The sequence below is a fragment of the Bradysia coprophila genome, unplaced genomic scaffold (assembly GCF_014529535.1).
Source record: "Bradysia coprophila strain Holo2 unplaced genomic scaffold, BU_Bcop_v1 contig_324, whole genome shotgun sequence".
Classification (NCBI taxonomy): Eukaryota; Metazoa; Arthropoda; class Insecta; order Diptera; family Sciaridae; genus Bradysia; species Bradysia coprophila.
In genome coordinates this window covers 507,282-531,659 of record NW_023503584.1, presented here as the reverse complement: position 1 = coordinate 531,659, position 24,378 = coordinate 507,282, and the positions used below count along the sequence as shown (strand labels likewise).

Sequence of the window (24,378 nt, the reverse complement as noted above, 5' to 3'; positions counted from 1 at the left end):
CCGCTGGCTTTGAAACCTTCGTCACTTTGTTTGATCCCCGGTCAGACATTTGATAATGCGATAACATCCCGTAGCATTTCATGCAAACATTTGCTTCAGTTGAGAAAGATGTAATTTCTAAACTCATTTTTTCAATATGAATTTCGAACAACGGCCACACAGAAGGACTTCCAATTCGCACCCTTGGTTTATTTGTTTCCACTCTTTTGGAACAAAGGCAGCAAGTAATTCTTTTAGGCATGTTACCAGTTATAACGTAAAGATTTACTTCGGGGAAACTTGATTATTCAAACATAAAATCTTTCTTATGCAGCAGCCATATTAATTATTGTAAACATGTGTATCATCAACTAGTCTGACATTTTCCCCACTATGCAGCAGATCTGATGGTTATGCAGAGAGCAGTCTCAAGTGACAACTTAACAAAAAAACATGATGGATTTTGGTGAATGTTTATCCTTTATTTTTATTGTGATTTTTAATATACGACACATTGGAGAAACTACTAAAATGTTATAAATTCAAAATAAATAATATGCGGATTGTCAATACATCGATTTTATCGATTAGCCAGACCGGGAACAATATTTAAATAGCAAAGTAAGCTGGGCCAAGACCCCGAGGTTTGCATGTACTAATCTTTGTGTGCAAACTAAACAGAGCCACCTTTGTAGGTTTTGAAATATTTTTCAAGAAAACCGTCAACATAGAGAATTCTAATGGAAAGTTGAATTAAATACTTTTGTCGCATACGCGCGGTGTTCGGATGTCAAAATTACTTAGCTAGAAGTTTAATAGACTGTTATGATCAGAGCGAGAGATCCGAAGACTAGTTAATTTAACTTGCCTTGGGGTACTTGTCAAAATATTGCGTTATCTTTCAACGTGTTACGTTGAGAGCGAGAGGACCGAAGATCAGTTTATTATAAGTTGCCTTGGGGTACTTGTCAAAATATTTCTATCTCTTTCATCATAACACTATTCAAAAATTACACTTCAGTTCTATGTTGTTGTCTCGTTTTCGCTTATGTGATAAAATAAAGTACACTTGTCCTTGTCCTAAGTGTACTCTATTTTATCACATAAGCGAAAACGAGGCAGCAACATAGACCTGAAGTGTAATTTTTGAATTAAACTTCTAGTTAAGTAATTTTGACATCCGAACACCGCGCGTATGTGATAATATATATTAGTAACAGTGAAATGATTATATTTGAAGTTAAGGAAAATTAAAGCGCTGAATTGCTTGAAAAAAAATGTCTAAAATTTGTCATCAGTTTCGCAAACCGAGTAGATCTATTGTCTAGAGTAAAAAAATACATTTTGTGTAGGAGTGGTTCAGTTTTGATAGATTGCCGCTCCCAGCTTAAAATACGTGTTTTCAGACATTTTTCTCTTGTATAGAAAGAACCAGGAAAAAATGCTTAGGAAGCTATTGTGTAGAAAATACAAGGTGGGTGGTGGGCCTAAGAAATGTGTCAAAGTTGAAAATTTGTTTGGTTTAAAAAGTGCTTCAATTCAATAGTCTTTCCTATGTAAAGCATCCCTTTTCTCTATAATTGAAGACAAATAAACTAAAGAAACCGGCAAATCGGGTTAATTAACTGTACTTTTATGGTATTATGGTAAAAACAATTTTAAATTTACACCTAACTTATTCTTGGTCGTGATATGATTCCAGAGACATATATATTTTTGGATATATAATGTGGTTCCTATCTCAGGAAGAAACGAACACGGTGTCGGGGAATCTATTTACTATACCAGTCATCAACCTAATTTTACACTCATCAAACCATGAAAACACTGAATATCACGCGTCAAAAGTTATCGGAAACCACACTTTTTTAATTATCTCTCAGCAGACCTTGCAAACAGGTCTAGGGATCCAGGCTATGTTTTCCTTAATGGTGGAGTTTGTTTATGTTATTCGTCAAAGAGAGAAATTTGATACGAAGGCGGAGCTTACTCTCCGTATCAACGAGTAGTGTGATGCACATCGAACGATCAACTCGTTCGCCTTTAGATCGCGTATTTTCGGTTTCGTTTTTATTCTCATTCTTCTTCTATACAATCAAGTTCAACCTCGAACGGTGTGTTTTATTTGGTTTTTTTGTTTGTGTATTTCATGGTGTGACGAGTGTAACATTGTGTGCATCACAGGATTGAAACCACTCAATCACAGTATTGTGTGAATTCGTATACTGTAATTTCGTGGTTTCAATCCAAGTGATGCAAACAGGGCCTATTTTTGGTATTTTTTTTGGAAATTTTTACCAAAATTTCCAAAAAATTGCCAAAAATTTCCAAAAACTGAGATCATCAAAAATTGAATTTTTCCACAATTTCGAACAGTTTCGGCAACTCATGAGCTCAGCCTTGTGTTTTAGCCGGCCCTCAACGATTTTAGTTGATTCTTGACACTATCAGCTTTAAAATGAAGTCGAAAGTGATTAATTTGATAGATGAGAGCGTCAGTAAGCAAATAAAATCATTTAGAGCCGGCTAAGACACAAGGCTGAGCTCAGAAGTTGCCGAAACTGTTCGAATTTGTGAAAAAATTCAATTTTTGACGATCTCAGTTTTTGGAATTTTTTGGCAATTTTTTGGAAATTTTGGTAAAAATTTCCAAAAAATTACCAAAAATAGGCCCTGGATGCAAATAACTATTCCCTTTTACGAAATTTTATTAACGGGAAATTCACGATTTCACATTTTATGTAGTTGAGAAATGCGTCGTTTTAGCACCGTTTGCCAGATTACCCCACACCTTATCGTAGCTCATGACGGTCTGAAAATCGTCGAAATTAGCTCCTGCAATGTATACACATTTAGGAAACGTCCGATTGGTACATACTAAAGACTCTGAAGCTTTGAACAAATATATTTCGAGTAAACAAACACAGATCATATTTTACGTCACGTCACTATTAGATGAAAACTATTGCACCAAACACCTAGCTCAATCTTAGTTTTTCTTTCGCTTTTCGCTTAGTGCCTTAGCTCCGCCCATAGTCTTTCGTTTATTCTTTCCCGGTTTACCTGATGCTTGCCCACTTTCCCCGTCTTTAATCGAGCATTGTCGTTCAATTTTCATGCTTGAATTATCCTGCAGATGTAACATCGGGCGAAATTGGATTGTGCTGGCAAAATTTCGGGCCCTTTCAATTTCAGCGCCACTTCTCTCAATATGCACCGACAATAAATTGTTCTTGAACATAATGTTGGACGTGTCGAATGATGAATTGCAACCCTTAAACTGAATGGGATTGTTCTCTTTGATATTCGACGGTGTAAACATCTTCCGACCAGCATCGGAAATTTCCTTAGTCATTGCCACATCACACAAATTAATCTCCTCGTCCACAATTTCCGTTTTGATTCGATGTTCCATGTTGAATTTAGCCACACCATTCAGTGGAGCTATCATTAGTAAATTGTTTTGCGATCGCATCAATTTGTTGCTGGAGTATTGTAAGTCCTTGTCCAAATATTTCGCCGAGTCGTTTCGTATTTCCATGGATTTGTTAATTGATGTCTTGTTTGCACGACTCTTATCGGACGATGTAAGCTCCGATTTTACCAAAGCCACCGAGTTGTTGTTGTTTCTTTCGTTGTCGGGCAATCGACGCTGGTCTTGTTGATTCTGCCATTCCAAAACATTCGTCAGCAAGGATATGTATCTGGAACAAAGAAAAATTCTTTGTTGAAATGAAGATACACGAATGGTGTGTGGTGTGAGGAATTCAAAACCCACACAGTGCTGTCACAACCTAAAACCACCATCGTTCCACTTACTTTATGGCCATTCGTAGAATTTCATTTTTCGATAACTTTTTGTCTGGCGGATGTGTCGGAACGAGTTTCCGTAGTTCGGCAAATGCCCCAGACACATTTTGTTGCCTCCATCTTTCTCTCGAGTTCGTAAAAATCTTCCTCACCACTTGTCCACTGCGGTTCGTAGTGTAGTTTCCATTTGGACTGATAGACGCGTTGTTGGATGGAAACAATCTTGAAGGAACTATGAGGAAAGCAAATACCAAAAGTCAAACAGTTTTTCTGCCAATGGATAATGATTACACTAACCATTCAGTCCGGAACCAGTTTTGTTATCTTCGTCATCACTGTAGTTCATCGAAAAGTCGGACAGTTCTTCGTCGGACAAAGAATCGTGATGGTTGTTCGACAAACCATTACCAGAATTCGTATGACTGTTGATGTCATGGTCATTGTTCGATCGGAAAGTTTGCCCAGTTAATTCGGTCGAAGATGTTGAGCTCCTATCCGTTTGAACATCATCGGTTTCGCCTGCGTCCATTATTTTCTGAAAAACAAATTGAATTTAGGAATTGCGGCTGGTCGGATTGTTCACTCAATGGAGATGGGACAGAATTGAATCAGTGGTGTGGTTATCTCTTACTCTTTGTAGTGTTTCCTACTGTTGTTTAAACAACGAACTTGATAGACAGGGCTTAAGGTTATTTAAGGTTTTGAGAGAAAAATGTGAGTGAAGTGCTTGGTGATGTCAGCATCCACAACTTTTGAAAATGTGCTCCAGGTCTTTGCAGAATTATTTTGTGCTGAAAATTTTGTTGGTATCTAGCCATATGTTCCTCGCCTGGTAACCGGTGCAAAGGTGAGCTGCTACAAGTTTAGATTATTTGTATTCAACGAAATATCTTTGGAGAAAAATCTACCTTATCCAAGGTGCTCTGCGTTATTTTGTAAATAGAGAAGAATATTATACAGAGACGTACGTCCTTGCTAACAAAGGTAGACTGGGTTTGACTTTTTTTTTTGAAATAAAATCCACCTTTCATTCAAATGAGCTTTTCATTTTAAAAAATTTCACAGAAAGGCATTTTCTCCGCATGGTGGCTAAGAACCGTAAAAATTTCTCTAAATCTTCACATAAACAACTTCGCACATACCAATTTTGCTTAACCTGAGACGAAAAGCTCAGGGGCGCAAATTGCAAGAACCGGACATCTGCACACAAACCAAAACAGGACTCCTTTTCACATTCACTAAATCACAAAGAAACTATCCTTCGGAACGACAAACAGAGCTATAGCTCTTCCCTTGCCCACACATCACGTAAAGTGACAAAAAAGAAGAAAGAAAAGCTGTTTCGACCTCGAGAACTAACGGCGGTCACTGGTCAGAGTGGACTGACCATCTTCAGTTGCTTCCGCTAGCCTCTTACACAAGACAGCAGCAAAACGTTCCATGAACAAGTGTAGGATAGTTTGCATTGAGAAATTGCCATCTGCTGATGGAAATATTGGGGAAATAGCGGAAAGCTGCTACGAAATCACCAAAAAATGCAGCAAAGCAAACAAAAGAACTGAGCCTGAGCTTCAAAAGCAAAAAATAAAAAATAAAAATTCTCATGCACCGTACTCACGTCACCAACCGTCTGATCCGCTCATTTTCACCATTCATCCATCCAGCGAAAATTGCACAATCACCAGCAAAACAGCAACAACGACAACGAAACAACGAAATGGAAAAACGGAAAAACAATGCGAAAATCTCGCGAAAAACTTCGATTGAAGTTAATTTGACTGAATGTTTCTTAGCCTTCTGTGCAGCAACAATATTTCTTAGCCTTCTGTGTAGCAACAATACTGAACAAAATCAGTAGAAGAAAATCTCGTAGTGAGTGAAGTATGGCCTCAAGCTACACTAACTGGCCCAAAATTCGGATGACGAAACTCTATTTACAGAGAATGACTCGCCAGCACTCAATCTGTAAAGATCAACCAGTCGCCTTCAAAACACAAACGTTGAAACTCAATTTGCAGGGAATGACTCGCTATAGCACTCGATCTGCAAAGATCAACTTTAGTCGGCTTTACAATGGAAACATCAGAAAAGAGACTAAATCCAGTCTTTGAAGTCATAAACCGTAACTGAATCTACGAAATTACAATTGCGAGTGAAGTAACAGTATAAGCAAAACTATGATGACTGCTAAAGCGATCAACAGCGAGTGAAGCACAGCAGCAAACGACAAAATCATTGGTCGAAAATGACTCTTGCAAGAAGTGACTCACAAGCACTCGACTTGCAAAGACTGACCTCAATCCTCAACACAAAGAAACATTTCCGTTTTCCGTTTTCGCTTTCGCTTTCCGCAATCTGCTTTCCTCCCTAACTCCAATCATTCACTCTTGGTCCGTTTTTTGGCCCGACCCAAATCAAATTGCGTCATCCAGGTCCGAGCAGAACGATTTTGTCCACATCGGTTTTGTCCACATCGGGCTTGATGAGATTCTCGCCCACAGGTCGCGTAGGCCCGTTAAAGAAATTCCGCGTACCATCAGGCAGATCAGACATTCATCATCACGTTTGAAATCAGGATACAAACCAACCAGAGATTTCAGTAACATTGCATTCGTTTCACACGGCTATTGCATTCATTCGTTTCACACAGCTACTTCTTGTTCCCTCTTGCAAAGTGGAACACAATGGGAACCCCAAAAAACGCTAATACCCCAATCCATGCAATAAGCGCCGCCTAACAAGGTAAGAGTGGACAACGATAGTGCCAGGGCACCTTTCATCTTACGACGACATAAACAACTTCGCACATACCAATTTTGCTTAACCTGAGACGAAAAGCTCAGGGGCGCAAATTGCAAGAACCGGACATCTGCACACAAACCAAAACAGGACTCCTTTTCACATTCACTAAATCACAAAGAAACTATCCTTCGGAACGACAAACAGAGCTATAGCTCTTCCCTTGCCCACACATCACGTAAAGTGACAAAAAAGAAGAAAGAAAAGCTGTTTCGACCTCGAGAACTAACGGCGGTCACTGGTCAGAGTGGACTGACCATCTTCAGTTGCTTCCGCTAGCCTCTTACACAAGACAGCAGCAAAACGTTCCATGAACAAGTGTAGGATAGTTTGCATTGAGAAATTGCCATCTGCTGATGGAAATATTGGGGAAATAGCGGAAAGCTGCTTCACACGTAAAAAATCCAATTTTCGGTATATAAGCTGGTCTTCTTGGTTTCACTATTTTCTCTCATTTGTCACTTGAAATAGCGTACGAAATCAAAGAAAAGCTCAGATACAAAAGTTGGATTTTTCTACGGAGGCAACACAGTAAGATTTCCAAGAACAATTTCCTTTTATTAACTAAAATTAGTCCTGTTTTGTTCATGGCCCTACGTTATTGAAGTCCGTTCACACTGAAAAATTTGACAAAATTCTTTTCCGCAGGACTAGGGATCATGGCCCTACGTTAATGAAGGGCCGTGACGCAAGTCCGATCACACTGAACTGAGGAACAGTTTAAAGTAGCTCCTTAGAATTGTTTAAAACCGGAGCTACGCAGGTCACTTGTTATGTTTTATTATTATGAAAAATAAATGAAATGAACATATATACACGAACTTTTTGACTTTTCCCCCTTTGCTCCTACTACCCCCACTTATTTTATTCGTTTATTATCTAAACATCCATACGAGCTCAACGAGCTATCACACGCCTCATAAGGTTAAGATTTGGCCGAGATATTAAATTTCAAAACTTGAAAATTTGTATGAAGAAATTGATTTCCATACATTTTGGATTTTGAAATAGATGAATTTTACCAACTTGTCCCTTTGTCACTTTGTTACAACGAAACTTTTGAATAGACAACTTGCATCTTCTGGAAATATTTTATTATTGTTATTCGGGTTTCAAAACCCTTAAATACACAATCTTACACATCTCTTGAGTGAATTAGTATTTTAAATCAGCAATTTAAATTTTCCTACAGTGAACGACATCTCAAATGTCTCACTGTCAAATTTTTCTGAGAATTTTATTGTGTCATTGCAAATTCACAATGACATTCTCTGAAAAAAATGACAGTGAGACATTTGAGATGTCGTTCACTGTAATTCGTTTACGTAATCATTCGAGTGTGTTAGTGTATGTATTACATATGAACGACCGCACAAGTCTGACGTCATACTTTCCTCTGAAATTAATGTTCATCATTAGTTTAAAAAAAACCTAAAGAATATTTTGATAAGGTGTAATGGTAAGTTATGCTTATTTTAACATCTTTCATTTAAAAATGGTTCGATGTGATTTCACGATTATGCAACATGTCATTACCGGTGGATTTGGCTGGAATTTTCGGGGTAAGTTAAGGACGTAATTCTAAGAAACTAATTTGAAGGAATTTTTATAAAAGCTTATAATTTCGGAGCTACGAGCGTGTTAAGCTATTGAGCTATAGTACCCATAACTCAGAAAATATGGCAGATAGAAAGTTCGTTTAAAAAACAAATTTATAGAGTTTCAGATTTCAGTCGACACGTGTTTCATGGTTTTCCTAAAAAGTCGTCTATTTGGGAGCTATGAACGTTTTAAGTGCGAGCTATGTCAGCCGTAACTCGGAGAATACTGCAGATGGAAATCTCGGGTAAAAGACAAATTTATAGAGTTTTAGATTCTAGTCGACACGTGTTTTAGGGTTTTACTAAAAAGTCGCTTATTTGGAAGCTATGAGCATTTTAACCGTAAGCTATGTGATCTATATCTTGGCAAATATGCCAGTTATAAAGTTCGGTTTAAATGTAAAGTTATAGTTTTGGATTTTAGTCGACATGTGTTTCAGGGTTGTTTTAATTCGCTGATTTTATTGCGTTATACCAAATTCTCAAAAAAATCTTCTTACAAAAGAACTGATATCGCCCAAAGCCACTTACAGTGGAGGTGTGACGCAAGTACTGTTATCCACTTACAAAAGAACAGATATCGGTGTAGGTGACGCTTACAGATTCGACACGCAAAAAGATATGCGTCACAAATGGCAGCTGATGAGGAAAGTACGCTAAAGTTTTGTCAACAAAAATTTCACAAGAAAAATTGTAGAAAGAAAATTGTAACAAAAAAATTGCGTCATAAGTGGCATAAGTTACACAGTTCTTATGTAAGTGGATAACAGGACTTGCGTCACACCTCCACTGTAAGTGGTTTTGAACGATGTTTATAGCAGCCTAGGTGTTCGATTCCTTGCGGACTCATCCAAGGTTGAAAATATGAATTAAGATGAAGAATTGCTGGATATAGATTGTAGATTTACGATCAAACTCTCTACAGGATTTTACAATTTTATCATGTAACGTTAAGTAAGTGCCGGCGGAAAATGTTTTATAATCAGCTCAACATGACTGTGGATGTAATAGTCTTATAACGTGCGATCTTTTATTTACTACAGTATACATTAAAATGAGTGTTAAAACAAATGAAGTAAAAGATTTTTACTTCAAGTTTTTTGAGTAAATACCTTAGTTGATAATAGAATAAATGGTGAAAACAGTTTTCCTAAACGCAGGAAGGAAAATAATCATTTTCTCCCCTATTTAAAAAGTTTAGAAATTGCATTTTATCGTATGAGTTGTGATCCTCGCAACACACTCGATACAATTTCCAATTTTTTCCACTCGGTGAACAACGAACTATTACTTGTTTTTTTTACTCATTGTGGCTATGCCATTGGCAAGTAATGTACTATGAATCAAAAACACTTAAGAACAGTTTCAATAATCCTGCTATATTATCTCCAGCCCTAGAACTTTAAACGGGTATTTCGCGCTGAGGTCTCAAGAAGTTATCCCACAATTCGGGTACCAGAGGTGCGAGAAATATTTTTATTTACAATTTCAGGCGCACTAATGTACCAAGTGCTGTAACGATTGATTAGCTTAGCTGTGAACTTAAACTAACTTTAAAGAACCGAGTTATAAATATGAAAAAAAAGGTTCAAACAAAATTCCTTTATAGTGTACCGAACTAAATATGAATCACAGAAACGTCCAATGATCCACCATTCAATTTTATTACAATTACAGAGACTGAATCCTTTTCTCACTTTACTTATTTTCGGAAGTTTATTATCACGTTACTATAACTTTCGCAAAAAATGTGTTTCAATAAATTTACCATTAAAATAACAATGATTTTTCACCCCTGCAACTTGTACGAACCACACCAAACGATTTACAAAGCCTAACTGGTTCGTATGTTGAAAATATCTACCCTTGTTTGCTGAGAAAATGTGGAAAGTGTGAGATAACAAAATATTTACTTGCATGGTACATTTTGCTACTATTGTAACCCGTATTTTTAAGACACACCTCCAACAGTTAAAATCGGTTTAGCATGGAACAGACACCGAAGGGATGATGAGATTAGGTTTGGTTGTAAGTGAGGTGTAAAGTGGAAAAGCAATTTTCGTTGTGATTGAATCCGGAAAATGTTTTATTTCCCTCCAGTGTTCTTTTGAAAATAACTCTATAAGTTGAATAGCTCCGTGGTTTAGTATGGGAGCAATGTGTTGGTCGACAAGTTTTCAACATTTAGAAAAGCAATTCAAATTTGAATTTCTCATTGCTATACACTATCCACTCTCTACATTGCTACAGCGCTTACACGTTAACAAGCGCGTATACGTTTACAACTAATCGATAAAACAAGGTGTTGAATAAACGTTCTGATTCCAACCAACCAAAATATGTGAGAGGTGTGGTCTGTTTGTGTGCCCTTCTGTGTACTTTTGAATGAATACGAATATGATGAGTGCATGCAGTTTACGAACTTCAATAATGTTTTCCATTGAAATGTTTAAATTCCATCAACGAGAGTCTTGAAAACCTTTAATTGAGGTGATTTTTCTTTTCTACATTGTGGCACCCACTACCACTGGGCCAAATCAACGCACTCCAAAAAAGCCACAAGATTTTTTTACGCTCATTTGGCCTCTTATTTTGCATGGAACGTCCGTAACGTAGTGGATTATACTAACATAAAAAACTGAATTTAATGTGAATTTTGGACTAATAAATCGTGGAGGCCTCTTATTTACATTCGGATCTCGTGCCTGTTCTTGGAGTGCGTTGATAAGATCGAAGTGAATTTTCATACTCAAAGATAAAAATTGGACGTCAATTTTTGTTCGTTTTTTTTTGGCAACTAAGTGAAACAAACCTAGCTTCGCACGAGAAAATTAATTTTGATAATAGATTAATCACTACTCGACACCCTGTACGTTGCAGTTACGAGTTCGAAAACCTATTGGTATTCACGCCGTAAGTGTGCCTAAAATTTGAATTTTAAGTGAACGATTCGATGAAAAAGTGAACCGAAAAGTACATTTCAACGCTTCCTTGTATGAAAATGACGCTGATTATAAATCCCAAAAAAAAAAATTCTAGGACGTCTGGATCAGGAGCTAGACCTATTTTAAGATGGGAATTCAACTGGTGTGAGAGAGACAAATATTGTTCTCACACTATCTCCTGATCCAGACGTCCTAGAAATTTGTTTTTTCTGGATTTATAATCAGGAGGGAAAAATACCCATAGGTTTTCGAACTCGTAACTGCAGCAATTTTCTATTTACCATCTGTAGAGTAGTGCAATAGATTAAATGAATTAGTGAAGCGGTCAGATTTTTGTATAATTTTACTTACTTATCAACCACTCGTTGACCATATTAACCCAACCGCGTTTTGTCTGTTTATAGCACACTTCGCCATTGCTGCGATCTTCGACTATACACTCTTTCAATCAGGGCCTACTTTTTAGAAACTAATTTCCTGAATTTCTTGAAATTTCTCGAATTTTCTCGAATTTCTTAAAATTTCTCGAATTCGAGAAATTCGAGAAACTTCAAGAAACTCGAGAAATTAGTTTCTTGAAATTTCTTGAATTTCTCGAAGTTTCTCGAATTTTTTGATTTTTCTTGAATTTCTTGAAATTTCTCTAATTCGAGAAATTCAAGAAACTTCGAGAAATTCAAGAAATATTTCTCGAAATTTCTTGAATTTCCCGAAGTTTCTTGAATTTCTCAAAGTTTCTTGAATTTCTCGATTTTCTCTAAAAGTTTCTAAAAAGTAGGCCCTGCTTTCAATTGCTTCTTTACGTCATATTCAACGGTATCAATCTATCTTTTACGCGGTCTACCCTTTGTTCGATTTCAAATAATGTTCGGTTCGTGTCAAGTATCCTTTTTGCTGCTCTATCGTTTGTTATCCGATCTTAACATGTCACACGCGAATATTCATCTGTTATCGATAACGACGACAAAAATAATGACAAGCGCTGGGTAATATCGTCCTTTATATAGTAAAATGTTTACATAAATTGAAGTACAAGATTCGAAGTCAACTGATAAAAAATACGTTGATCGATGGAAGTAATAGATCCGATAATAATACTGGTCATATGCTTGCCCTTGCCGTCTGAAACAGGCGCGCATTCACTTGGAAGGGCTGACATTTGGGGTTTAGCAAAATGTCAGGATTTCGCCCATTTCAAGGGAAGTCTGGATGATTTGATCGCTCCTACACTAAAAAGATAAACGCCAAGAAAATCGCTCAACTTTGTGTTGTTCCGTGCTCTCCAAATGGTATTTTCCTGGACGGGGCTACAAATTTTGCGTAACATTTTTCTCTCGAATACATTGAGTGCGTTTACCTGTTTGTTTGTTAGTGTCCATGTCTCACATCCCTACAAAATGATTAGCCTAGCCATTGTTTTATATAGTTTTTCGTCGGACTGTTCAGAAGGGAGCTTAGTGTCTTAGTGTTTAATAACACATATTGGCGTTCTCATTTGAATTTCTTCCTCTAAATCATTGTTGATATTGACGATCGAACCGAGGTACTTAAACGACTGCACCACTTCGAAGTTAAATTCATTCATTGTTACGTTTTGTCCAATGGTCCTTTTTGTCTGTTCAGAGTGAGGTATTCGGTTTCGCTAATGAGACTTATAGGTCAATCCTTAGGCCTAACCACATTGACTGTACGACATTGACTCTTGTTGGAATTTGGCATTTCGCTACTGGAGGATAAGCAAGTTTCAAAATAATGAAGCGACATCTTTTACTTCATTCCTTTGAACATGCATTTTCCTGTTAAAATTCATACAGTCAGAGAATCTGTCGATTGTTATCTATCGGTAACAGATCAATAGCAGTCCGTAAAAAGTTATATAAAGAAAGTTTCCAGATGCATTACCTCGGTAGCCTCAGTACCTAAAGTTCTCGGAGGAGCACCTCCTCTTTGCACCAAAGGACTATCAAATTTTATTGTACCGGCGGAACAATGACATAATCGAACGTAATCTATTTTTGAATGATTCGTTCCTTTCGCCTTGAAATTAATATTCAAAAAACACTCCGGGAGGACAACAGCATAAAAAACGGTCGAAGGCTAATTCCAAAATATATTCAAAAGATATACCGCACAACAACAGAGCGTGTGTGCATCATGGAGATATTATTGTTATCGGATTAATCATATTGCTCATATAAATAAACATTTGGATGTTTGATCCGAATTTATTCGACGACAAAAAAAATTATATTAAATCAAGAAATTTGTAAAAGCACACGAGGTGTTACACACTCCCAGAATCAATTTCCACTTGATGTCACACACAATCTGAACACAAACAGCTACTGGTATATTTGCGTCGAAAAAAGTGCATCAACGTATACGACTTGCTTGCATATGTAATGTATCCATTCCTCTTGCGTTTATTTAGAGAAGAAAAAACCCCTTAATGATGTGATTGCTGATGTTTATTCAACCGTAATCCGTCAAATTAAATTCGTATATGATACTTGCGGACGGTGATGACACGTGGCGGATATAAAATTTATTAGTGGGCACATTTTGACTTCAACAACTTTAAATATTAAGTAGATGATTTGTTGGGATAAATCTACGGGACACGAAAATAAAATTCCTCGTACACGCTGCCTAATGCTATGTGGAAGAGGATAAATATACAAAAAAGTGGTTGAGGTCCCTTTATCATTCTCATACATCAATCGATTTCTACGTCGAACATGCTGGTGAATCCTAATTATGCGATGAATAGTATTCGATGGTTTCAGAGCTGGAAAAAAATTCCCATCGCGAAATTTGTTACATTTATATCGATAAATGCATCATTCAATTCAGAGCCGCCTTTTCCATATGGGCCAAAAGGGCAAATGCCCGTGGCGCCCGAAGTGGAGTAGAAGAAAATGGCGCCCGAGGTCCTTAAAAAAATAGCTTTACTAAATTGGCGCCTATTTTTCCAATTGCCCGATGGCGCCCAAAAGCTAAAAGCGGCACTGATTCTATTAGCTTTCGAATCCAATATATTAATATCTACAGTGAAATAGTAGACGAAAATCATTAAGCTATGTTGTCCCGCCTCTTGCGATGCAAAAAATTTTATTGAAAAGAAATAAATCCTGGAAAAGATAATTACCAAAACGTTGTTAATAGCCGTGAAAAATGTCATCCAACCCTTCGGAAGAAAATGAAAAAGTTTATGATTTTATCAGCGGCACTTCATTATAGCGGGAAAATTGATATCCGTTCAAGTAGCGTTGATGGTCAAGGGATAAAAGTTAATTAAAAATCGTTTCGTTTAAGCGTTTACGAATTCGTCTGTTATCGATAACTACGACAACAGTTATTTATGCAACTATGCATCGTTGTTTGAAAATTGCTTATTTTAGTTGCCTCTGTTGCATAATAGCAACGCTTTGATAATAGTTATTTTGTACAGTAGCCCACCTGCAACAGATGTTCTGACAAATGTTGACATACGTCATGTCAACACAAACAACAACAATCAACACAATATTGAACCCATCAGATATAATCTGCGGCCCAGAAATCGAATTTAATTCAAAATTGTTGTGACATTAGAAGTAACGTAAGTTTAAGTGAAGCTCAGCTTCAACATGTAGAGCCGATTCGTTTATGATTACTTATTGTTTTAGCCATGATTATGGTCGGTAACGACGACCGAATGCAAAGGGAAACAATAAACAAATTTTCGTAAACAAATCGTTTCATTGGTTGTCCACACAAGCAATACAAGATCAAGGAAGTTATATTTATATAACAAGAGTCATATGCTGGTATTTTATCGCACACGATGTCTTGTACCTCCATACGATTCTTGTTTCTACTGCCTCATGTGTCATGTCATAATGACATATCTGAAGCCTAATAAAGTACTTTCCACTCGATGTCATAATAGTAGATTATGATACCGGAGAATATTTTCAGCGTTATACACTCGTGTAAACATCAATTTGAATTTTTATGTCCTTTTTATTTCAGCCAGTGTTATGTACAGATGTTGAACAAAGCAAGCAACTGATTTAGTAATTTTGTTGCGATTCGCCTGGCGAAAAAATGTAAACCCGCGACGAAACCTTCGCCCCTTGGGCTTACATTTTTCTGCCACTTTCGACCCTTAAGATTAAATTTTTCAACTTTCGTCCCCAGTAGGCGGCATATAAAACTTAATGCGTAACTCTTTCGGCCTCCTCAATCGATACGTAATAGTTATTTACGTATCGATTGAGTAGGCCGAAAGAGTTACGTATTAAGTTTTGTATGCTTGCTAAGAGGACCGAAAGTAAATAAATGTCAATTCAAGCTGGTCCTGCGAATTGACAGCTTTACTTTCAGTCCTCTTAGCAAGCATACAAATAACTATTAATGTTTAGTACATACACCACAACTACACACGCTATCTGACTATGCTGACACAAAGCACATAGCGTAGTAATAGGACGCCCAAACTACCAGTCTTTCTGCGGACTGGTGATTTTACACTTCAATCAAAAATAACTTTTGAATACCTACTTCTATATCCAATTGGGTAGAGTCTGTGTCTATAGGGCCTACTCAGAAAGGAAAAATAATATTATTCAAAGCTGAAAAGAAAATTCAATTTTTTCCGCTTTACATCACATTTAATGGTAGATGTATGTGACCTTGGAGTCCTTACCATAAATACAAATAGTTGGAAAAAATCCATCTTTAGGTATCTCAACAAGTCTTTCGAAAAACCTTTTCTCATTCCTGTATAGACACACTACAGCACTGTTATTGCCGGCGGTCATCATAAAGTTGTTCGGAAATGTAAATCCAAGTTTAATGACATCTCCATCTTCCCATCTCGGTCCCATTGCGACACAGTCATTATCCAATTGTATGCGTCCGTTCCAGATGCAAGCAAAAGATCGTGCTTCGGGATTGCGAACAATCGAATGTCCTTTCCGAGTCAATCCAATCCAAACACCTTTCTGAGCGGATGAGTTCGCTGCGGTGGATAATTGTATTTGGAAGTGAGGCCTTTCTGGTTTCAATGGATGATAAGACTGAACGAACGCGAATGTGGACAAGTTATGATCGTCGATTTTTAAATTATTGCTCTCGTCGATGTTCATGTTGTGGCACATCTGCCATTTTGGTTGAGTGTTTGCTAAGTTTCTACTTTTCAAAGCCGAAAGTTCTTGGTGCTGACGCCTAATTACATTTTCCAGTTGCTGTTTCTGGATGCGATTACAGTTTATTTCGTCATTCAGTTTCTTAATGCGTTCATAAAGGCAATTGGCCAAGCCTTCGAAACGTTTTCTCTGAAAACTGACCCGATGCTGCAGGTTCTCAATTTCTCTCTTCATATGTATCGAACAACTGCTAGTTAAATACGCCCGTCGAGTCACTGTCAAGTTGCATCCTTTGTCGCAAATAATTTCTGAGTCACAATTGTACTCACAGTTCTTCACATGTTCAGCCAGACCTTCCAATTTCATAATCTTCGAGCATCCTAGAGTTTCTGTAAAAGCAAAAAATTGTTAGCGTCGAAATCTGAGCGGTCAGACTATTTGTCTTACGAAAGTCACACATGATGTTCAGTTTATACAAAAGATTGCGAAAAGCCAAGCATGGAGCTTTAAATACTTGTACTTCACCACAGAGCTTTATAGGGGTCAGGTCAACGGGGCATGTCCTATCAGTTGCAATTCGATGCTTTATGCAATCGTAACAAAACAAATGGTCGCAAGGTATTTGTACCGGATTCTCCAGAACCAATTTACACATTTGGCAAAGAAAGTCAGGATCAATTTCGCCAACGAAACGCGTTAATTCATAGCCCATGATGTTTTCTCTGACAAAAACGACGTACACTAAAGCCACGAAAACTGATTTCCCTCAATACATTTTCCCTGTGCAAGGTTTAAATATTGTCCATTCCTATCTCGTTTGATAAATGGAATTGAACTGATACGACAATCAGTTTATTACATTAATAGACTGACGTGCGATTTGATGATAAGAAAATTTGAACTGATTAATTCTTGTAGCCATTGTAAGTAAACAGCTCTTGGGAGGATGGTTTGTTTGTACTGTGAACGCTTATCGGAAATCAGAATTTCTGTTATGGTATAAGTATACATATTTCATGTAAACATTAGACAGTTTGCGCAAATGGCGTATAAGTTATACGTCGACTTATAAATATGAACTTATAAGTTATATGTAAGTCAGTTATAAGTAAGGTGGTTATAGGTCATAAGTTATAAGTCGACTGCTTATAAGGTCAAACTTATAAGTGCTTAAGTTTATACGTGAAACCATGAAACGTCAGAGGTTTATACGTCATACGTATCTAAGTGATAAGTCCATAAGTGTTCACGATTACACCATATGAATGAAATATACAAGTACGATATTATATATGATATACACGCGCCAGGCAAGGATTTATAGACATCTTCGTTGCTCTATTACGTTTAAAAAAGTGACAGAATTCTATTACCTTTTCATTAGTAATATTCGCTCCGGTCAAAGGTGTACGCTTTAAGACTGGTTATTAAGACCTGGCATATTGCCTTAGTACACCTAGCTTTCAAATCAAAAGGAAAAGCCATTTTCTGACAATAACCTCAAGAATAGATGAAAAATGGGAAAATTTCCTGGTAATTGCATTTAAGGGCTTGACTGATATCACTACTTTTGTAAGTATGTCATTTCGACAACATTAAAAAACCTTGTGGAAATTTAAAAAAATCTAGAGAAATCGGTGAATCGGTCTGAATCCCAAAATCTAGAAACCAAAATCTTGGAACAGCTCACTTATATCGAAAATATTTCATAGACGTTCCTTGTACCACGAATATTTTCCTTTTCTGACCTTAAGGCAGTGACTATTTTAGGGAAAACTTTTTCCCGATTTTCCTAATTTTCCCTGATTTTCCTGATTTTCCCAATTTTTCCTTATTTTCCTGAATTTTTCCGATTTTCCTTATTTTTCCCGATTTTACGTTAATTCTAAATTACACCTCAAAACTCTCTTCCAGATTTAATGGGTAAATAAAATAAATGGTTTGATAGTGGTGGACGATTTCCTGAAAGTATTTGTTGTCATCTCAAAGTGGATTGAAACCATCGAGTCCTTTTTTCTCTCCAATGAAGAAAATACCTTGTAGTGAATAGCGAACTAGACCTCCATCTCGATATTTCATGTTATCTAAATACTAATGTAAGTCTCTTAGACTTCTTCAATTAATAATAAATAAAATTCTATCTGACACACCCCCCCTGAACAAAAATAAAGTTTTACCGAAAATGCACCCAAAAATTGATTGCTGTTCTAAATAGAGGGACCCTAGAGGAGTTCAAAACGATGGTCCGTTAAGCTGGACCAGATGCTTCCCCACACCCATACAACTAAGGAAAAAATTGTATGGGCTGGGGAAGCATCTGGTCCAGCTTATTCAGAACAGCGATCAATTTTTGGGTGCATTTTCGGCAAAACTTTATTTTTGTTCAGGGCGGGTGTGCTGAAATCACATAATGAGTACTGATGAAACGATTTTATTAGTAAAGAAACACCAAAAACCGCGGTGCTTGATCAGCCGCGAAAATTAAACGTATGTCTGAGGTGCTCTGTCGCAAGGAGTACTGGGGAAAAGTCATTTTTTATATGAACTTTTTGTACAGTAGTGCGATCAAAGTAGTGCGTAAATGGATGTTCATATATGACGTTTGGAAAAATGAAGATCCCATTCCTGTACATAAAATCTTGTTGCTAACTTGTGCCTAAACTGGACTCGGCTTCGCCTCGGATTGACAATTTTTACATCTATTGCTATATTGCGCAACTTTTGGCTTTTTATATTCGGCTGTCCGTTCCGTTGTTTAAACTAATTTTCCGAAAAAAATCGTTGCATTTTTGAGGCATAAAGTAGAACAATTTTTTAGTTTAAAATAATGACCAACTAAACACAATTTCATTAAATCGCAATTTTGTCCATAATCACCGTGCAAGGTGAACTCACTCGAAATTCATTTAACTAGATACTCCAGAATCACAAGCTAAACGTTCCAGTCAACCGCTACCTCTACATGACAAATGATAACTAATCAAAATCTAATAACTCGGTCAGGCTTATTATCTCCATCACTTAGCAACCAGCAACCTTTAGTAATCGGGGATTTAAATACTTCGTTCGGTATCGGATAAAATTCGTCTAGACCGAGAGGAAATCATTGTAAGAAGTTGCAAAAGAGTTGCACACGTTAAGAAGAGTTGCAAAAGAGTAACAATTTTTAGTGATTTAATAATCCGTCTAGATTTAATGTCTAAATCTTTATAGCATTAAACAAAAGAGGTCAATTTTATGTTTTTTACCATTTTATGGTCAGGATATCTGTAGTATCTGTAATAATTGAGTTTTCAATCTGCAAACCAATCGGAAAACTGACGTATTTATTGTAATTAAACTTGTTCAGATCTCTGTCATTTATTCTCAAGACCCTATTAGCGACTGCCACTTCCGTTTTTATTGAAAGAGCCTTTCAGCTCCGATGTTATATCTTGAATTTACATTTTCGAAAACGACTATATCAACTGACATGAAAGTTATTCTTAAATATTAATGATTAACTACTACCTCAAGTCTCAGTGACAAATTAACTATGTCAAGGATGTTAATCATTTTAAAGATCACCCCTACTGTCCCGTAGTAAGCCAGCTCCAAATTCCATTTCGTATTCTAAATATGACGAATATTAAAAACACCAGCGCAGAATATAATTCAAACCAAATAATTTTTTTCGCTCTAGCTAGTTAATCCTTCACAATGAGATTGTGAAATTTTGGTAAATGTTTCGAAATTGCAAACTTCTCGTTGTTCCTCAAATAAAATAATCTAGATTGACTGATGACTTTATAGAACACCCAAATATCTACAATTAGTATAAAAACCCCGACAACTGTGGCGGCTGACAACTGTGAAATGCAGAACAAACGAATATTGAATTCAAAATGCCTAGGTTTACGCAATAAAAAAATTATTTTTTTATTTTCTCTTTAGTTTTCCCTATTTTCCTTATAATTTTCCTCAATTTTCCCGATTTTCCTTAATTTTTCCTAATTTTCCTCGTAATTTTCCCTATTTTCCTTAATTTTCCCGATTTTCTCTAAAATTTTCCCTAAAATAGTCCCTGCCTTAAGGCTCACCTAAAAACCGTAAAATTCTGCTACATCAGAACACAGGTAGGCATTTCCAACATTCAATCAAAGAAATCAATTTCATCAACCCACATTGTGAGTGCAATCTTCAAATCATAGTCTGTTTTTTTCGGATGTCTCTCAATATCGCGCCTTCAAACATATTACAGCCGGATGCTCTCACCTGGTTCTATTCCACTTACAAATTTAGCCCGAGTTTTGAATCTGAGGATATCACTTGAGACGCACCACACGGCGATGAGACCAACACAATTTCTTTGATTTCATTTATTTCAATCCTAAATCCTATTTTAACAAATGCGAAACGAGCAACACCGACACCACTTGCAGTGTGTGAAATAATTTTTATTTTACAGCAGCTGTAGCAGATTGTATTTCTGGCAACTTGTGGGTTCCATCGCAGAAAGGTCGGTTCTTCGTGTGTTTGCAATTGCACAGCCAGTAATCGCCCGTTTTCTCCACTTGAAATCGAATAGGTCTGGAATCGAATATAGGTTAAAACGACTTGTCCCTAGAATTAACACACCGAATGTGTCCACCAACCTCAATTTTATTTTCAGGAAGGTATTCTTGTGAGTTCCATCGCAAATCGGTTGATTTTTCGATTTTCCGCACAGACACCACGAGTACCGTTTGCCTGCTTCGAGAGTTAATTTCCAGGGTTTCTTATCGTAAATAGCACCGTTTTCGGCTTGCAGATGAGCTGTCTGAAACGGTTCCAGTGGATTCTTCGGAACCACAATATCTGGCTGGTCTGTCGGTTCCTTGACAGACGAATATTGAGAGCGAAGCTGAAAACGACTTTCCGTTTAGAGGTTTTTGGTTTTCGCATTTTTGTTAAAAAAAAACTCACGATATTTGATAGGGGAAGTAAATTGAATCGCCTCACACTATTCCATTTCAACAGTATTGACGAAGTTGGAGTTACTAGCACCATTTTAAAATCGGAAAATTAAATTTAATCGAAAGGAACAACACTTCTTCTTGGTTATAACTGGAGTGACAGACCTGACAGTAGTGTTTTGTTTCTGTCGGCGAAACAGCTGTCGCGGCAGAACCAGCAAAACATACTCTTTTTAGTACAAAATTGAACATAGTCTTGCTTTCAAATTTATGCGGATTTATTGTTTGATTTTCGATTGTTTCACAGAGTGTTTCTTCACAGTCGACATACAAGGGATACCGATTTCAATGTACAAATTGCTGAAATAGAATTTTGCAAGGTTTGTCATGCTAAAAATCTAGTTTTCCCTAACAGTATTGATACAAAATCAGTTACTTCTTTAGTCACGGCTATTATATTTAAGACTAATGAAGCCTCTGTTCCCCCATTCCGTAAAAAATTCTTTATTGTTCGCAAGCATAACTTCCAAAATCAAATAGTGAAACTAAATGGTTTCTGTAGTTCAGCCAAGGAATCCTCGATCAACTTAGCCGCTTTCAATACAGTTGCATCATCCCATAACCTACCGACCAATTGTAAACCGATAGGCAAATTAGTTTCCTTGTCGTATCCAGCATTTAAAGTAATGGCCGGATGATGTGTTACATCAAATGGGGCCGTATTTCTACTCAAACTAATCGCTGCTGCTTCCATAGCGTCTGCAAAATCCACAAAAGATATTTAACAAAAACTTGTCCGAATTTCCAGTTCAGCTTCAATTTACCTCTTATAGGTGCATCGGGTGAAGGTATCTTAATGGGCAGTATCGGCAACGTAGGCATCAGTAACACATCGACCTCCTCCAATGCTTTATTGTAAGCTTTTCCGATATGCCAAAACCAGGTTTGAGCTTTTGCATAGCTGGAGTATCTCGCGTGTCCACCATACTTTTTTACGTAAGCGCTTGATACTATAACCTGCTTGGCTAGGTCATGAAGTGTATGAGAATGTGATCTCAAACCATCATACATCTTTTCAGACAGAGCACTCGACAGGACACCACTGACTGAAGTTCCGTATCCTAAAAAAACTTTTTCTTTCAGTGTGGGCATTACAACACATATTTCTATAGAGCTAACCGCATCCATCGATCAATTGATCCTGAGTGGCATAGAATAGAATGGGTGAAAAAAACGGTGACAAAGCTGTAAGTAAGAAAAGTTTCTTGTAGAGGATGTGAAGACAATTCAAGATCGTGAAAATGTACCCTTCGAGTGATCTGGAACGGATACTTCTGTCACTTCTGCAAATTGATTGGACGATTTGATCAAATCAATTGCATTTTGAATGCAATCGATGATTACGCCATCGCATTCTTCAAATCCTTCCTTTAAAATACCAATTCTTAGAACGCCAGGCCTAGCTGCATTAACCTGTAATTTGACAAGACTCTTTCACCTCTGGTGCATTGACAGAGGTTATCTATTCTCGAACCTCAGCAAGATAATCCGTTAATTGAAATCCAGTCGATGGCTGTCTATCGTCCTTACCATCATCGAAACCAGCAATCGCTGTTAACAATCGTGCACAATCTGTTACGTTTCGAGCCATCGGTCCAACATGATCTATTGCTCGAACAATCGATATTATTCCTGTATAAGGAACCAATCCGTACGTAGGCTTTAGTCCCACAATACCACAACTGCTAGAAGGAATTCGAATCGATCCACCTTGGTCACCGCCCAAAGCCATGTCTACATCACCTACAGCCACCTTAAAATCAATGTTTTCAATCATAGTAACTGGTTTTGTTGGACCTGCTTTGAAACTTTTACCACAACACCACTACCAGAACTCGATCCGCCTGCTGAATAATTGGGATTCCAAGGATTCCTTACAGGTCCGTACGTTGTGTTGAAGCTAGCACCACTTAAACACAAATTTTCACATGTCACATTACCAACAATTGTGCCTCCATGGTTTAAAATGCGTTCAACAACAGTGGCATCGCATTCGGGCACGAATCCCTCCAGTGTTCTCGAACCATTCATCAACGGTACCATTCCAATGAAGATGTTGTCCTTTATGGCAAGTTTTCTGTCTGCTAGTAGCTGAACTTGGTCTTCATTCTGACCACCTTTAATATTGCATATGTGATGCCTATAAGTTTACAGATTTGGTGAAACACAGTCAAGGATCACATTGAAGAGATTAAGGTCCACTGACATCCACAAATTACAGTTAATTCAATTGTTTAAAGAAGAAAATGGAATGCGCTGACTTTTCCGAAACCATTTTCTTACAACCTCTTCCCCTTATACCTCGTTATTTAGTTTATAAAATCCAGCAATACTCTCTCAAAGAAATAAGGTGGCATTTTGACGTCTCTGAGAGAGCATTGGTTCCACTCAAAGCAGCAAGACTTTGGACTGAGGTAGACAATGTAAATCACATTAGTTTAGAAAATGAATGCAGTTTGCAAAGAAATAGATTGATTTTTTGTTTTTGTATTGTTTCGTATCATCATGATCCTTACGGCACAAGAAACGTTGTTTGTAAATCTTGATGAAAGAGGAATTTTTCAGGACCAGTCAAAAGCTTGCCCTAACGGGGTTCCACTTTTCATCACTCGTACCAAAAAATACTTTTTTGTGGGATGTAATTACACCGATCATTTCAAAAACATAATTAGAGATTTGTGAAAGGAAAATACAAATTGATCGCTAGAAAATCAGAAAAGTGATCGTTGAAGCACCTTATCAATAAATTTTCGTATTTTCCAGCGATCAATTCTTAAATACTCCCCCTATTTTATCATCATCGCTTACCATGCATTGTATGGATTTTCTTGCAGCGTGGCACGATGAAACGGCCGATTTCCATACTTATGCTTTTCGTCGTCGAGCGGATTTTTCCATGCATTTACTTCCTTTACATCTTCCAAATTGTGTTCGATGGTTTCTATAGGTATTAGGGACAATTCCATATGAGCACAGTTCACTCATTCAATCAATTTATCATGCGTCTCTTACTCATGTAAAAACTCAACTTATCGTCGGATATATTTAAGTTATATTCCTCGGATATTTCTTGCAAGTCCTTCAGGGTTGGGGAGGGTAGCATTTTAATGAGATTTTT

General features: G+C 37.1%; 4 protein-coding genes across 5 annotated transcripts; all 4 read right to left on the bottom strand.

Moving 5' to 3' along the window:
• Nucleotides 1–2,714: 2,714 nt before the first annotated feature.
• On the bottom strand, nt 2,715–10,028 carry LOC119079296. Its single transcript, XM_037187083.1, has 4 exons — nt 9,958–10,028; nt 4,087–4,324; nt 3,799–4,021; nt 2,715–3,683 (listed from the first exon to the last, which is right to left on the bottom strand). The coding sequence occupies exons 1-4, from the start codon at nt 9,958–9,960 to the stop codon at nt 2,969–2,971; spliced, it is 1,179 nt and encodes a 392-aa protein (XP_037042978.1). The 5' UTR covers nt 9,961–10,028; the 3' UTR covers nt 2,715–2,968.
• A 5,745-nt stretch (nt 10,029–15,773) lies between these two features.
• Nucleotides 15,774–17,123, bottom strand: LOC119079295 (E3 ubiquitin-protein ligase PDZRN3-like). The gene is made up of 3 exons (XM_037187082.1): nt 17,022–17,123; nt 16,714–16,990; nt 15,774–16,655 (listed from the first exon to the last, which is right to left on the bottom strand). Exons 2-3 carry the CDS (start codon nt 16,976–16,978, stop codon nt 15,790–15,792), a joined length of 1,131 nt encoding a protein of 376 aa, XP_037042977.1. The 5' UTR covers nt 16,979–16,990; nt 17,022–17,123; the 3' UTR covers nt 15,774–15,789.
• Nucleotides 17,124–20,592: 3,469 nt separating this feature from the next.
• LOC119079674 (CDGSH iron-sulfur domain-containing protein 3, mitochondrial) lies at nt 20,593–21,374 on the bottom strand. Its single transcript, XM_037187726.1, has 3 exons — nt 21,211–21,374; nt 20,901–21,148; nt 20,593–20,835 (listed from the first exon to the last, which is right to left on the bottom strand). Exons 1-3 carry the CDS (start codon nt 21,292–21,294, stop codon nt 20,703–20,705), a joined length of 465 nt encoding a protein of 154 aa, XP_037043621.1. The 5' UTR covers nt 21,295–21,374; the 3' UTR covers nt 20,593–20,702.
• Nucleotides 21,375–21,683: 309 nt separating this feature from the next.
• On the bottom strand, nt 21,684–24,378 carry LOC119079670 (amidase-like). Of its 2 annotated transcripts, none has more exons than XM_037187721.1 (8): nt 24,273–24,378; nt 24,069–24,201; nt 23,076–23,400; nt 22,735–23,013; nt 22,508–22,673; nt 22,380–22,445; nt 22,025–22,321; nt 21,684–21,959 (listed from the first exon to the last, which is right to left on the bottom strand). In XM_037187721.1, exons 1-8 carry the CDS (start codon nt 24,361–24,363, stop codon nt 21,733–21,735), a joined length of 1,584 nt encoding a protein of 527 aa, XP_037043616.1. In that variant the 5' UTR covers nt 24,364–24,378; the 3' UTR covers nt 21,684–21,732. The 2 variants fall into 2 exon arrangements, with proteins under 2 accessions (XP_037043616.1, XP_037043617.1); XM_037187722.1 differs by having other exon boundaries at nt 21,780–21,972; nt 22,009–22,321.